The sequence below is a fragment of the Malus domestica genome, chromosome 10, assembly GCF_042453785.1.
Source record: "Malus domestica chromosome 10, GDT2T_hap1".
Taxonomy (NCBI): Eukaryota; Viridiplantae; Streptophyta; class Magnoliopsida; order Rosales; family Rosaceae; genus Malus; species Malus domestica.
The window spans coordinates 25,242,055-25,256,290 of record NC_091670.1 but is presented as its reverse complement, the minus strand read 5'-3'; the positions used below and the strand labels follow the sequence as shown (position 1 = coordinate 25,256,290).

The 14,236-nt window shown below is 39.6% G+C and overlaps 3 protein-coding genes across 8 annotated transcripts; all 3 read right to left on the bottom strand.

Moving 5' to 3' along the window:
- Positions 1 to 614: 614 nt before the first annotated feature.
- On the bottom strand, positions 615 to 3,583 carry LOC108172997 (UPF0481 protein At3g47200-like). The gene is made up of 2 exons (XM_070806264.1): positions 2,592 to 3,583; positions 615 to 1,831 (listed from the first exon to the last, which is right to left on the bottom strand). Exons 1-2 carry the CDS (start codon positions 3,174 to 3,176, stop codon positions 794 to 796), a joined length of 1,623 nt encoding a protein of 540 aa, XP_070662365.1. The 5' UTR covers positions 3,177 to 3,583; the 3' UTR covers positions 615 to 793.
- A 509-nt stretch (positions 3,584 to 4,092) lies between these two features.
- On the bottom strand, positions 4,093 to 7,641 carry LOC103445305 (protein FAR1-RELATED SEQUENCE 9). Its single transcript, XM_008384296.4, has 3 exons — positions 7,194 to 7,641; positions 4,933 to 6,440; positions 4,093 to 4,422 (listed from the first exon to the last, which is right to left on the bottom strand). Exons 2-3 carry the CDS (start codon positions 6,421 to 6,423, stop codon positions 4,255 to 4,257), a joined length of 1,659 nt encoding a protein of 552 aa, XP_008382518.1. The 5' UTR covers positions 6,424 to 6,440; positions 7,194 to 7,641; the 3' UTR covers positions 4,093 to 4,254.
- Positions 7,642 to 8,159: 518 nt separating this feature from the next.
- Positions 8,160 to 12,883, bottom strand: LOC103445303 (protein FAR1-RELATED SEQUENCE 5). Of its 6 annotated transcripts, XR_001791246.3 has the most exons (6): positions 12,473 to 12,846; positions 9,999 to 12,282; positions 9,543 to 9,724; positions 8,996 to 9,079; positions 8,749 to 8,860; positions 8,160 to 8,572 (listed from the first exon to the last, which is right to left on the bottom strand). XR_001791246.3 is itself a non-coding variant. In XM_070806505.1 (3 exons), exons 2-3 carry the CDS (start codon positions 12,201 to 12,203, stop codon positions 9,545 to 9,547), a joined length of 2,385 nt encoding a protein of 794 aa, XP_070662606.1. In that variant the 5' UTR covers positions 12,204 to 12,282; positions 12,473 to 12,883; the 3' UTR covers positions 9,412 to 9,544. The 6 variants fall into 6 exon arrangements, 1 of the variants encoding a protein (XP_070662606.1); XR_530761.4 differs by having other exon boundaries at positions 8,749 to 9,083; XR_011572019.1 differs by lacking the exon at positions 8,749 to 8,860 and having other exon boundaries at positions 8,996 to 9,083.
- Between the last annotated feature and the right edge of the window lie 1,353 nt (positions 12,884 to 14,236).

Sequence of the window (14,236 nt, the reverse complement as noted above, 5' to 3'; positions counted from 1 at the left end):
TTTTTAATACTACATTGATCAATTTTTAATTTCAATGACCATCTTGATGGTGTGGGCCAATTTCAAGGACCATCTTGATGATGTGGATCAATTTCAAGAATCATTTTGATGGTGTGGGTCAATTTCATGAACTATTTGTGATAAAACCACTTATGGGGCCTATTTATGTGCCACATCAACAAATAATAGAATTATGACGGAATTACCACATTGCTTTGCGATATTATTTTTTGGAATTACATTTATTGATTTTCAATTCCATGGACCATCTTGATAGTATGGGTCAACTTTAAAGACCACTTGTGATAAAACCCTTAAAAAAACAAGGTAGAAGATCATGTTTAGATAGAAACACACACACACACACACACATATAGGAATCCTTTAATAAGAAGAATCCCTATTTTTCTAAAAAAAAATAGGGACATCCTCTTGACCGTTGGATTTGACTTTAATGAAATTAAGTGATTGATATTGTGTGGCTTGTGATTTATTCTTAACCACACAATTTCATTAAAGTCAATCCAACGGTCAAGGGGGTGACCCTATTTTTTTTTTTTTTTTTAATGAGGACCCTCTTGTTATATATATATAAAGAACATGCAGCACTGATTAAAGGTAAAATACACTCTAGATTCATATATGAAAGCTAAATACTACACACCAGCCAAACATATGAGAAATTAGTAAAAGGCAAATCAACAAAGAAATCAAATGATGCAAAACCAAATGAATTGTAAGGAAATGAAATCCCATAGAGCACTTGAGAGATGATCGGCGCGCCCTAAACCTGCTACCCTCCGCGACGCTCCTGTGGACCGTTAAATTGAAAAATGGATAAAACGGTCTGGATTACTGTGAGTAATAAGGCTTTCAAAACAGCTGAGGCAGACATAAAAGACCAAGGGCTTCTAAAATACTTCAACATAAAACCTGCCCATCGCACGTTCCAAACATTATCGCAGTGCTCGTTCACATCCTTGAATACCTGCTGTAAGTAACTCCCAATGACGCCGAAACCAACATCTTTGCTCATATTGTTGAAGAATTGAGTGAGCTCCTCGTCGGATCCAAGATAATTCTCGATGATGTTCTTCTCAGAGAGGTAGGTTGCATCCGCAGGCCTGCAGATGAGGCAGTTCATGAATGCAGCATAAGTGATTATGTGCTTGTCGCAATCGATATAACATTGTTCGAATGCAACGAAATTCAGGAGTACGTGGATACTGTAATCGTCTACTATTATGTGCGGAATTTCTAGCACTCCATTGCAGAATCTGATACATAGGAAGTTGGTTGCCTTGCTTTTCTTCAACTTAATTCCCGCTTGATGAAGCTTTTTCACTGTTCCGATCAATTCAACTGACTGAGAAGGATTTTCTCGAGGAGGATCACGAATACCGGTGGTAAAAATTGAGTGAAATAAATCGAGTAGATGTACTCCGCCTACATAGAAATATCGCTCCAAGACCTTGTCCGATCTTTGTTGCACTACGTAGTTAAAGAATTTTAAAGCAGCCTTGCCAAGGGGCGGACACGGATAAGTATCCTCTCTTGAAGGTTTCGACATATCAAATAACTGTTGAAGAACGAAAAAAGGAATTTGGTTTTCTAGCCGAAGAAAGTCTAGCCTGAGTTGAGGCCAGTGGCGGATCCACAGTGGGGTCATTGGGGTCGCACGACCCCTTGGAAGCCATGGAAGCAACCTTAGAGACCCCTTGGAGATGGTGGGACGACCCCTGGTGCGACCCCGTTGGTTTTCTGGGCAGGTTGGACGAAGAGGACGAAGAAGACGAAGGCGTTGTGGCGCCAGTTTGATTTTTAAAAAAACCTGGGAAAAACGACGTCGTTTTGGCCCAGGAATTTTTTTTAAATGACCTGGCCAAAACGACGTCGTTTTGGGCCAGGTTTAAACAAAAAAAAAATGCCCAGCGTGTCCTGGGCAGGTCTGAACAAAAAAATAAATACCAAGCGTGTCCTTTCAGCCTTATTTTGCACAGAGACAGAGCCTAACCCGAATCCAAAACCCCCAAATTTCTTTTGTTTTCTCCTCCTCCAACCCTAAGTTCCAAACTCAATCCCCCCCCTCCAAACCCTCAACTCCATCTCCTCCCAGCTTTGCTTTTTGTATTTGCTCATTGTTATTGTGAAATTTCACAATCCAAGTAAGTTCTAAACCCTATGTATGATATATTTAATTTAATTGAAATCCAATTCATATTTATTTTGATTATGTTGATGGTTTGTTTATATTGTGAGTATTTATTTTGAATATTTTGTATATGTAGAATATATTTAATTTAATTGAAATTCAATTCATATTTATTTTGATTATATTGATGATTTGTTTATATTGTGAGTTTTTTCATTTTAACACCAATTATTTTGTTAAAAATTATTAAAAAAATTTATTATTGTTCCATGCACAGATTAATTCAACACTGCACCAAACGCCCGACTAATGGAGTTAGTACTATCCGACGACTATTTATCTTATCCAACTGAAATAGTTAGTACAGTCCGAAGTACCAAACGAGGCTAAAAAAAATTTTCGCGCTGCGCGCGCTATGACCCCACAAGCATTATTTCCTGCATCCGCCACTGTGAGGCAATATCCATTCCGAGCTAAAGATGGTGTCATCCAAGTTTTCTTCAAAATATTCAAATCTGGAGAAGACTTCGATAATGAAGAGACCATCTAGTACCATCATCTCAACGAGCTCGATTTTGCTCAAGCAGGTGAGGGTCTCAGAATAGCACTCTCGTATCTTTTCCTCATCCAAAGCTACAACCTGCAAGTAATCAGCGAGTTTGGGGCCAGTTGATGGTGTTCGAACAAGTAAGTCGCGAAGATATCTCCATTTGTGTTGCTGCATCATCTCCAGATGTTGGCAACCGCGGTGATATGGGCCGATGGAGACTATATGCGGGTGGTAGTGCTTGCTGTTGACTTCGACCAACAATTGAGGTACTTTGAAGATGCAGCAGGATTCCCTACCAGCTGATGGGCGGAGTAGCCAATCTGTTTTATCGACTGACTCAAGACGTTCCACCATTGACGACATCAGCTGAGTTATATTAACATCGTCTGGCAATGCAATTTGACTGACCACATCCGGATCATCTCTTCCTCCATTGTTGTCTGATGGGAAACTTGATGTTGAAGGTGAGGTCATTGTAGGCTCACAAATTTTTGGATTTATTATTCTCTCTTGTCTCTTTGATAAATAAGGGATTTCAAAAGTTGTAAAAGCAGCAGCATGGATGGATTTATGTGGAAGCTTCCTTATATTTTCATAAAGACAAAGCAAAAAACGAAGTACAGATGAGATGGTTTTGTGCCTCTGCCCTCTGTCACGGGTGACATACCACTGTGATTTCCAAATTTATGGGTACTGTGACATCTTTGTATAGTTGAAGCTGCTAAGTATTGGATTGCATCTGTTTTTTTAAAAGAAGACAGTTACTTGTAACAGAAAAAGTGGTGAATCGAGAAAGTTGTAAGGAATGGATATGTGATCGGTTGATCTTCTTAATGAGTCGAATTCTTGATTTTCAGGTATTAAGTTACGGATTGTAATACGAGACTCACATAATTTTTTTTATTCAAAAATATGTTAGTAAACGAGAAAAAAGTCATGAACCGGAACAATCTAATACTCGTTCCAGGTCAGTAAACATAACATAATTTCAAATAAATTTCTATCAGACTTGAAGATAAACGAAGAAGCAATCGTCTCAAGGGTTTGCCTCTTCCCAACTAAAAGGCAACACTGCACGGAAATTCTTTTTGTTTTAACTTTCACTTTCTTTTTATTTTTTTTTTGTCAAACGGTGGATTTTGTTAGATTAGCCACCGACAGAATTTGAACCCACGCGGTTATACAATGACTCATCATTTTTCCACCACTATGGTAAAGAGCCACATTATTTGATTCTATATTCTCTTTTTTCATTTTTCTTTTTTCTTTTTCTTTGTTTGTTAAACCCTGTACGATTTTGGAAGATTTAAGAGGGATTTCCTATTTTATTGGGGGAATTAATCGAAAAATAACAGTGACAGTGTTCGAACTGCATGCATGACAAGCCAAGTGGTTATGAAACGGGTTATTAATTATTCAAAATCACAATAAAGCATGAATTTGTCACAAATAAGTAATAAACTGTTACAAATGGCTAAAGACGGCGAAGACCTAACGTTACAGCTTCCTAGTATTGACATTAGAGGACGTTAACCCGTGGCTAAGATAGCATTCACTCCTTCAGACTTAGCCTTGCACTTTGAACCTTCACCGAAAGCTTCGACTTCTGCTCTTCCATATCTCGTAGAACAGCAAGCAGATTTGCACGATAAACTTCACAGCGTTTGTTGGTGTCCTCCAACTCAGCAGACAATTCGCGGATTTTCTTTTCCTTCTCATCCTGATGAAAATAATGTGTATGGATGAAAATAATAAGTAAACAGAAATAACGGCGTAGTATTTCACAATCATACTGAAAACACAACCGCAAATTATGTCATGCACGGATTCTAAATATCATAATTCAAATCTGGTCCTCTCTGGTTACAGTCGTGAAATTGACTTTATGAATTACTGTGTTTGTAAGTTTGTAAACAGGGAACACCTAAAGATGCATTATTTCTTGGTTTGTACAGTTCAACAGCTACATGTGCCTAAGCTACTGAAGAAGCAAATAATTCAGAGAATATATCCACAATTTCCAGATTCATGAGAGGCAACACAAGACATTGCACTTCTCAATAATTCTATTCCATGTTCAGAAACTTCCCAAATGACCACAGTGTGTGTGAGAGGAAAGGAAGATATTCTCGTCAACAAGAATTATAACCAGAACAACACCACCACCAACAACAACGATATATATCAATATTAAATAGAACAGATCAGGTTGTGAAGTAGGAGAACTCACCGTGGATTGATACCCTGCCATTTCATTCGCTTCAGTCGCAGGAATTTCTTGGCTACCTCCATTGGCAAGGGAACTACCCTGTGTAGCTCCAGAACCTTTATTCTTCATAGCAGCAACTTTCTTAGCAGCTTCCTGTAGAGCATTCATCGCTACATTGTATATGTGGATAGACCTTGCTCCCTCTTCTACATATTTGATTGCTTCCTGACGTAGATTGTTATACCTAACTGTTACAGACTCTCGAGAATTGCTTGGCGATTCAGAAGCACGTTCATCCAGCATAGATCCGCCAGCTCCACTCTTGGCATTTCTTGTCCATCGTTTCAATACATATTGAGGAGGAAGTGTGAGAACATTCTTTGCTCTAAAAACTGCCAGTATGTGCCTACAGATTATCCCTGAATATTCAAACATTTGACAACTACAACTAGCTTTCATCTCAAAGGAATTGAAACTAACAGCATGAGCTTTGTGGTCTTCTCCAAATTTGGCCACTCGATAGGTGGCAACAGTTCCTGAGTCATCAATTTTGGTTGCAGGATTTGCCATGGTCTCAACCAACTCCTCCTGGAACTTCTTAAATATTCTCCTTGTATAGAGGTTTGCAGCTTGTTTTTCCATAGGAGACGGTGTCTTCAGAACTGGCATAGTATTAGTAGTGTCATAATCTGCTTTTAATTCCATTTCATGCCAACTAACTAAAGCTTTCTCGTACTGCTTAATCAAAACCTGCATGGTAGTGGATGCATTCACATACCCATCAAAAAACAAGGCTAACCTTTCACTTCCCTCACTTACAGCAAACTCTCCAAAAAAGGTGTCCTTCATGTAAACCGGGACCCACTGTTGCCTAGCATTGTACATGGATTGAAGCCACTCATTATCCATGATGTAGTATCTTCCGAGCAATGACTGCCAACGTGACTCAAACTCATCAATTGTCTCACTCTCATTGACACACTTCTTAAACTCGGTTTCGAAAGTAGGATGAGAATGATACAGCTGATCCAACTTCTCTTGTGTTTGTTTAAATATGGCCCACTTACAGAAGCGATGGCGGGTTTCAGGAAGAATTTGCGCAACTGCAACTTGCATGTGCCTATCTGGATCAGTAGTGATAGAGACAGGGAAGCGTCCAGCCATTGCATGAAGCCAAGTTTGAAATAGCCATACGAAGGAGGACTCAGACTCATTAATAACTAACGCACAGCCAAACAACACCGGCTGGCCATGATGATTAAATCCGGAGAATGAGGCAAACGGTACCCTGTAGCGGTTTATCCTATACGAAGTGTCAAATATAACAGCATCTCCAAAATATGTATAGTTCATCCTGGCTGTTGCGTCCACCCAAAATATATTACCATTAGAGTGATCACTATCACTCTGAACGGCATAAAAGAAAGCAGGATTGTCTGCCTGCATTCTTTTTAGATAGTCCAGAACATGCTGACCCCCACCCCCAAGGGTCCTCTGTCTGATGCCACTCATGTAGCTTCTCAAATTAACTGTACCCCATGAGGGAAAAAAAATGTCAGAAATGGTTCCACCAAAGGCCATTGTTAAACATGGAAGGTAACTCACACAAGCCAAGGTTCAAAACCTCAAACTGAAACTAAAGCATGGTATCAAACAACATCAGTGCATTTTCGCTAAAATTAAATGCTAAGCATCGTATATGCGATCATCATGACCAGGCTCATCCCGACATTGTGAAAGTGTTCCATCCCTAATAAATTCTTACATGAAAGTCTTTAGCTTTATTTACTAGAACAATGCCATGATTCCGCTATTATTTATATTGCGTGTAAAAAGGCCTTATTGGCCTGAAAATTATTCGAAACTTTAACACATGGTTATAAGAAGGGAATTGTTCAATCAGAAAAACTTCAACACACTCCAAACAGTCCAAAACTTTGAAATTGTCTTCAACCAACACCATTAACATTGCAGTTTACTACAACAGGAAAAGTAAAATCTTTACCAGTTAACACCAACCCACAAACTACTTCACAGAGAGAGAGAGAGAGAAGAAACTGTAAATTTGGTGAAAATAGGCAATTGGGTAGTGAAAAAGAAAGATGCTTTAGCATTTAGGAAGCTGAAAGCCTGCAACTAATTGGGTGCCCACACCCACACTTATCAATTTACACATGAATTTGGATTTTGAATCAGTTGGGCTCAAAATAAATTGAAGAGAAATCCGGAAGACGATGAACAAATTGAGGCAAAATTATATGTACTGGGGAATTGAGACTCACCCAAAACGGCAATCGAGCTCTGCTGCACGGAATAGTGGGTCTTCGTCAAAATCAAAGGCAAGTCCCGATCGCCGTCGTCCTCTGGCGATTGTGTTTCTTAAGCGTTGAGAGTTGAGAGTGATAGAGAGGCCCGCCTAGGCGCTGCTTAAAGCTCCATTTTTAGTGAATACTGATATCTTTAAGTGGAATTTTATTTTTCATGGAATTTTTTTATTGGATTTTTTTTTTTTAATTAAAGAGAGGAGTCTCTAATACAGTCATTTCCAGTACGATCAAATAAAAAATAACTTCGATCAATAACGGGGTAAAGACCTCTTCCAAATATAATGTCCAAAGCATCGAATAGCCAATATTAATAATTACATCACTTAGTATTACGTTTTAATAATACTATTTTTTATTATAAAATAAATTATAAGTCCGACTATCTTTATATATATATATATATATATATATATTAAAGACTTTTACCCATTTTCTCAATATAAAGCTCATTTAGCCTCCATGTGTAACCATAGTAGTTAGTTGTGTTAATTGAGGTGGTGATGGTGGTGGTGGTGATGATGGTGGAGTATTCATGAGTATCCATTGGAGAGAGGATTCTTGCTCAATCCTCTTTGTGAGAATCTCGGGAATTCTCCAATCACATTCGTTCATCGTATATCGTACAACAATTTCTCGTCAGGAATTATTTATATTCAATTTTAAATAAAAAAATTATAATAATTTCTAACTGCCTAATGTGCAATAAACGAATGTAATTTAAAGATTTACAAAATTTTCACAAAAAAGATCCGACGAGAACCATCCATTGCCCCATCTTGGGGCTGAACTTGTCCACGCGGCACGACCTAAACTGTACCACCACGGGTGGAGCCATAGGTGGGCTCGGGTTACACACTAGACCACGATTTGTTATTTTCTTGCAGGGTAAAGTAAAGGTAATTTGTATTAAAACCGGGAAGGTTATGCCGAATTCCCAATAGAAATTTGTGTTTTTCTTTTCTTTCTTGTTTAAAGAATTAACCTGTAATATTTTGTCTCTCGAGTCATCATGCATAAAATAACTTCGTCACCTTTTAGGTGTGTCAAACCTTCTTCATCCGACATCACTCGTGTCAACGTGACAACTTTTTAGTAACTTACCCCACTTGCCCGACCAAATAACGCCTTTACCAAAAGTTCTCCCATCGAACATTGTTCGAACCCCCTCGAGGCTCCTCCAACAATGCTCGAACTCGGTTGGAGTAACACTTGGTTGTTTTTAGGATGGAAGAACATAACATTCCATCCTCACTTTCCCAGCCACCCGAACTCAAGCTTTCAGTTTCGGTGTCATACTGCACCGTACTGCTCTCAATGCGAAAGAAAGGTGATAGCTGACAATCGGCACAATACCAAATAATCAGCAAACTCCAAATAAGCTTAACGAACGAAACTGTATACACATGTAAATCACTACCGAAGCAAAACGGGACAGCAAAAGCCTAAAGATCCAAGCACGAATAGTAAACAAACTGTTTGTACAGATATACTCCAATGAAAATGTATTAACCTTTCTAACAGAAACTGCGGTCAATGGATTCTGTTCACAGCCAATTTGCAAGGATGAGTAGAAGATGACTTGTCAACTCAAGGATGAATTTCCCTACAAGCTTATATGAAAACTTAAAATTGAAGGTGTTATTCGACGGCACAGAAAATAACATGTTATTATTACCTTCGACTGCAACCAATAGACAAATGAGAGAGTATATATACACACACACAATGAAAAAAAAGCTACCAAAGCATTTCCATACCCTGATGAACCTTTCAGCTCTGATATCTGTCTTCTTGTGCAACCCTTCATACAACGATTTTTTCCTCCTACAAAGTTACCGTTGCTGACTTGTAGATCACAGGAATCACAACCCATAAAATGTCAGAAACAATATAAATCGGTTTAAAATAACATAACTATTAACTGATAATGAAAAGAAAACAAGTCTAATGAATCTGCCAATATAAGATTTACATGTGAGGTATCAAGCCTGTCACGAGTCAAATCCACAGCCAAGATCCATAATCTACAATATGGACCCTGCCAATTTCCCACATAAGTGGAGCTTATTTTCCAATTGATCTTATGTCAGACGCAAGGACAACTACCTGCATAGAGTTCGGATCCTACAACTATAAATTCATAGCATATGCATCTACAAAATTTGTGGAAACATAGCACAACTTTCACAGACTTCCAATTTCCACAGCATCCATAAGTGAAGGAACAGCCTTATCCACATTGTGAAAGTACACTGACTAAAAAACAATCAAAATAAAAGATAAGTACATGAGACTATATTGCACCTTTATAGGATTAGGCCGTCTTTCATGCCAATTTTAATGTTTTGTACTTTAATTGACAACTGTAACTTATGATCCTCTATATCTTTCAAAACTGAACGCAGGTTAGCCCGGTAAACTTCACATTTCCGCTTTGCGCACTCCAGCTCGTTCGTAAGTTCTCGGATTTTTTTGTCCATGTCATCCTGCACAATAACATCCATTAGAACAAAGTTACAGCAGGCTTGAACAGATCACATATGCAAACAGTCCAAATAGCATTCCATTAGTCAAATTATGAGGCAAACATCAGCAAAGAAAGACTCTGTCAACGCAGAACACTCCATCAAAGGTATAAATATAAGGCTAAGGCCTTAATAAAAGTAATCAACAACAACAACAAAGCCTTTTCCCACTAAGTGGGGTCGGCTAGCCTTAATAAAAGTAATCAAATAAAGAAAATCGGGAAATGGTTCTGACCTCAGACAAATGTTGTCCAGAGCTTCCTTCATGATCCCCACTAGCACAACGTGCTGCCCGACTTGCTCCACCAGCCAAACTCCCCCTGACATGCCCATTGAGCATGGCTTTCCCCTCATTCTTTATGGCATGAGCTACTTTTTTTGCAGCTTCCTTCAAAGCTTCCACTGCGATGTCATAAGTTTCTGAAGACCTTGCTCCATCTACAAATTTAAAAGCCTCATGACGTAGGGTATTGTACCGCACAGTATGAGATTCTAGATAATTGGTATATACATCACTAGAACGTTCTTCTAACATGACGTTGCTCTTGGCATTTCTAGTCCATCGTTTCAATATGTAATGGGATGGGAGCGTCAGCACATTGGTCACTCTAAAGACTGCCAATACATGTCTGCAAAGAAGACCTGAAAACTCAAACATCTGGCAACTACAAGTTGCCATCATCTCCAAAACATTGAGCTTAACATAATATGCTTTATGGTCTTCCCCAAACTTTGCTACTTGATATGTGATGATCTCCCCATCATCATCACCCTTAGATGCCGTGAAAGTTAGTGTTCCAACTAGCTCCTCTTGAAACCTCATAAATATCTTTTTTGTGTAAAGCTCAGATACTTGCTTTTCCATTGGAGATGGGGTTTTCAAAACCGGGGCAGTGTTCATAGTTTCAAAGTCTGCTTTCACTTCCTTCTCATTTCGACTCTCTAGAGCTTTCTCATAAAGCTTAAAGAATTGGCTCAAATTTGTTGAAGCATTCACATATCCATCAAAATATGAGTTCATACTGTCACTTCTTTGGGTAATGGACATTTCTGCAAAAAAAGTGTCCCGCAGATAAACAGGGACCCACTGCCTGCGAGCAGAGTATACCATTTGAATCCATTCATGATCTCTGAGACTGTATTTATCAACAAGAGACAACCAGTAAGACTCAAATTCTTCTATGGACTCAGTCAAATTAACACACTTGTGAAAGTCTGCTTCAAAAGTTGGATGTTTAAGAAACACATGGGATAGCTTCTCCTGGCATTTCTTAAAGACGTGCCATTTGCAGAAACGGTGCCGGGTCTGTGGGAAAACCTGCTTGATGGCTGACTGTATCACGGGATCATGATCAGTGGTAATTGACACTGGGGGGCAGCCTGACATTGCCATAAGCCATGTTTTGAACAGCCAAACGAATGATGCTTCAGATTCATTTATCAGAAAGGCACAACCAAACAAAACAGGCTGTCCGTGATGGTTCACCCCTGTGAAAGGTGCAAAGGGCAAGCGGTACCTGTTAGACCTGTAGGTAGTGTCAAAAGTAACAGTATCACCAAAGTAACTATAGTTGATCCTTGCCTTTGGATCAGCCCAAATGACATTTCCCATGGACTTATCGTCATCGCCCCGCACGGCATAGAAAAAGTTCTGGTTATCAGCTTGCATTTGTCTCAAGTAATCCAAAAGCATCTGAATGTCCCCATCTAAGCTCTTCTGGCGATTATTCCTCATGTAATTCCTACAGTCTACCTCTGTAAATCCGACTTTGCTTATCCCACCATATTCCTTAATCAGCGCTGACATAATCCTCCTGGGGCCCATTCCAGCAGCCTGCAAGGTATCAATCAAAGTCTTAGCAGGACCGGATATTTGCCTGTGAGAACGAAGACAATGCACCTGATCAGGCGGAACCAACTCATGATTATGCTCCTTAACAAAACCAGACACCACCCATCTTCCCGAATCTTGCATCTTCACAGAAAAGGATGCTTTGCACCCTACTCTAGTGATAGTCCGAGGGCGCTTGATCTCCCTATCCTTGGTGCGCTTCTCATTCAAATTCCGGAAACCCTCTTTAGCACAAACAAACTGCCTCTGTATGATTGCTCCATCGCGCCTGGAACGACGTGAGGAACTGACACGAGTACTGAACCCAACACGCCGCGCATACGAATTGTAAAAGGCCTTGGCAGCCTCTTCAGACTCAAATTCCATGCCATCATATGGCTCAAGGTCCAAGAGATCCCCCTCAGGCAAGTAAATTTCACCACCACCGAAAACAATACCACTGCCACTGCCAGTGGCACTTCCCATAAGAGGACTATCAACCATTTCCTCATCATCAACAGGATGCTCAATGTCTACAAAATCATCGTCCCCATCTCGGCCTCCCCCTCCTCCCAACCCAATATCAAATTCAATCACCTCGTTATCCATGTCAAAGTTTCAAACTGTTTCAGATCAATTCCAATAGAATTATCTCAAGCCCCCAACCTCACACTGACAGTGCTGTATTCTGTGCAATTATAAAATGGGTATTATGTACGTAAATATAAATACGCATAAATAGAATCACTGATACATAAATAGGTTCAAATCAGTCTCAGTTCCTCTACAATTTTAGCGGGAAAAAAAATGAAATTTCAAAGTAAATTCTAACAAAAATGCAAAAATCTATGGAAAAAAAGAAGAAGAAAAAAACTGACCCTGAAAGAGTGAGACTTTCACATAGTCGTGTACTGCTGAGAAAGTGAGCTCTGGTGGATCTTCAGCAATATTCAACCTTTAGCTCTAGCCAATGGAGTGAGAGACAAAAATGGCAAGTTTTAATTAGGGTTTTCAGAATGGCAGAGAAACCCTAGAATCCGGTTCAAATTTGAGTGGAATTGGGGATTGGGTTTAGGGTTTTGGATTCAAATCGATTGAATTGAAGGAAAATTTGGGAAAAAATGATTAAAAAATTGGGAGAGATGGTGAAGGCGAAAGAGGGACGGGAGCTTGAGATGGGTGGGTAGGCTGTTCGTATACTATTCTTACCCAGTTCCTGGGGTTTCGATCAACTAGGTCATCCGTCAGTTGCGTGAACGCTTATGGACCGTTAAGATTATTTGATGATCATTACAATATTTTTAGAAATTTCTATATACACGTGCAGTTGGAATTTTTTCTAAATTTTAAAAGAATAGTGTTATTCACACATCTTTTCTTACCGTCCATACACTTCTATTAATTTTTATCTGTTAACCGCCTTCAATTGATTTGATTTGACGACTAGAAATTGAGAGGGTGTATGTGGATAACACCATCTTTTGAAAATCGTTTTATTTCTATTTTACATCTCAATTACATATTTTTTAGGGTTAATCTGAGTTTACTATCTTGAAGTTTCTTGGTTTTCAATATTTGATACATCAAGTTTTTTTCGTCCCAGAGTGGTACCTGAAGTCATAATTTTGGGACAGTTTCATACATCCGTTAAGGTTGCTGTTAAATCAGTCATTAAATGGTGACGTGGCTCCCACGTGAACAATGATTAGGCGCCATATGTCAATACGGACCCACATGAATATTAAAAAAATTAAAAAATTAAAAAACCCATCATTCTCCTACCTCACACCCCCCAATCCCACCCAACACTCCCTCATTTCTCTCCTCTGCGCCCACCCAACTCTCCATCCATTCTTTCTCTACTGCCAAGGCCGAGGTCCATCCCATTGCCCAACTCTCCATACACATCCAACGGTGGGAAATTTAGATCGAATGGCAGCGAGGCTTTGTGAAACGACGATGACGTGACGAAATCCCCATCGTCTACTACCACTGATGAAGACGAATCACAATTGTTATGGCAGTCCTCAGGAACCACCGACGGCGTCTTCGGTTGTCGTTTCCGCCTCGACAAATCAATAGCCTTTCACGATGAAGGGGGTTCTCACTCCACTATCTGCATTAGGTGGCAATAGGGAGGGCTAGGGAGGGGTTTAGGGCGTCAGCTCCAATCCAGCAACACACTTGACATCTCTAGATTTGGAAACACACTACACATTCACGATTCGGCCTTGGAAGATAGAGAGAAAAAACTGAGATAGAGGAGAGAGAAATATAGAAAGTTCAAATCTGAGGGAGCTAATTAGGTTGTCGAGTCGGCAGAAGGTGAATCGACTTCAGCTGTTGAGAGAGAATGGATGAAGGGTTGGGTGGGCTAGAGAATGGAGGGAGGGTTAGGTGGGATGGGGGGTTGGGGGTGTGAGGTAGAAGAATGATGGGTTGTTTTATTATTATTTTTAAGGTAAATATCAGTTTACTACCCTCAAGTTTCGTGGTTTTCAACATTTAATACATGAAGTTTTTTTCGTCCTAGAGTTATACATAAAGTGTTCATTTTGGAACATTCTCATACATCCGTTAGTCTAGCTGTTAAGTCTTCCGTTAACTAATGACGTGGTGCTCATGTGGACAATGACTGGGCA

Excerpts from the sequence above, each read along its gene's own strand:
- LOC108172997 (XM_070806264.1), bottom strand. The coding sequence starts at position 3,176 with ATGACCTCACCTTCAACATCAAGTTTCCCATCAGACAACAATGGAGGA. Across the intron at positions 1,832-2,591 it reads TGCCTCACAGTGGCGGATGC|GTTTTTTTAAAAATCAAACT; the intron begins AGGAAATAATGC and ends CGTTTTTCCCAG.
- LOC103445305 (XM_008384296.4), bottom strand. The coding sequence starts at position 6,423 with ATGAGTGGCATCAGACAGAGGACCCTTGGGGGTGGGGGTCAGCATGTT. Across the intron at positions 4,423-4,932 it reads TGGCAGGGTATCAATCCACG|GATGAGAAGGAAAAGAAAAT; the intron begins GTGAGTTCTCCT and ends TATTTTCATCAG.
- LOC103445303 (XM_070806505.1), bottom strand. The coding sequence starts at position 12,203 with ATGGATAACGAGGTGATTGAATTTGATATTGGGTTGGGAGGAGGGGGA. Across the intron at positions 9,725-9,998 it reads CTGGACAACATTTGTCTGAG|GATGACATGGACAAAAAAAT; the intron begins GTCAGAACCATT and ends GTTATTGTGCAG.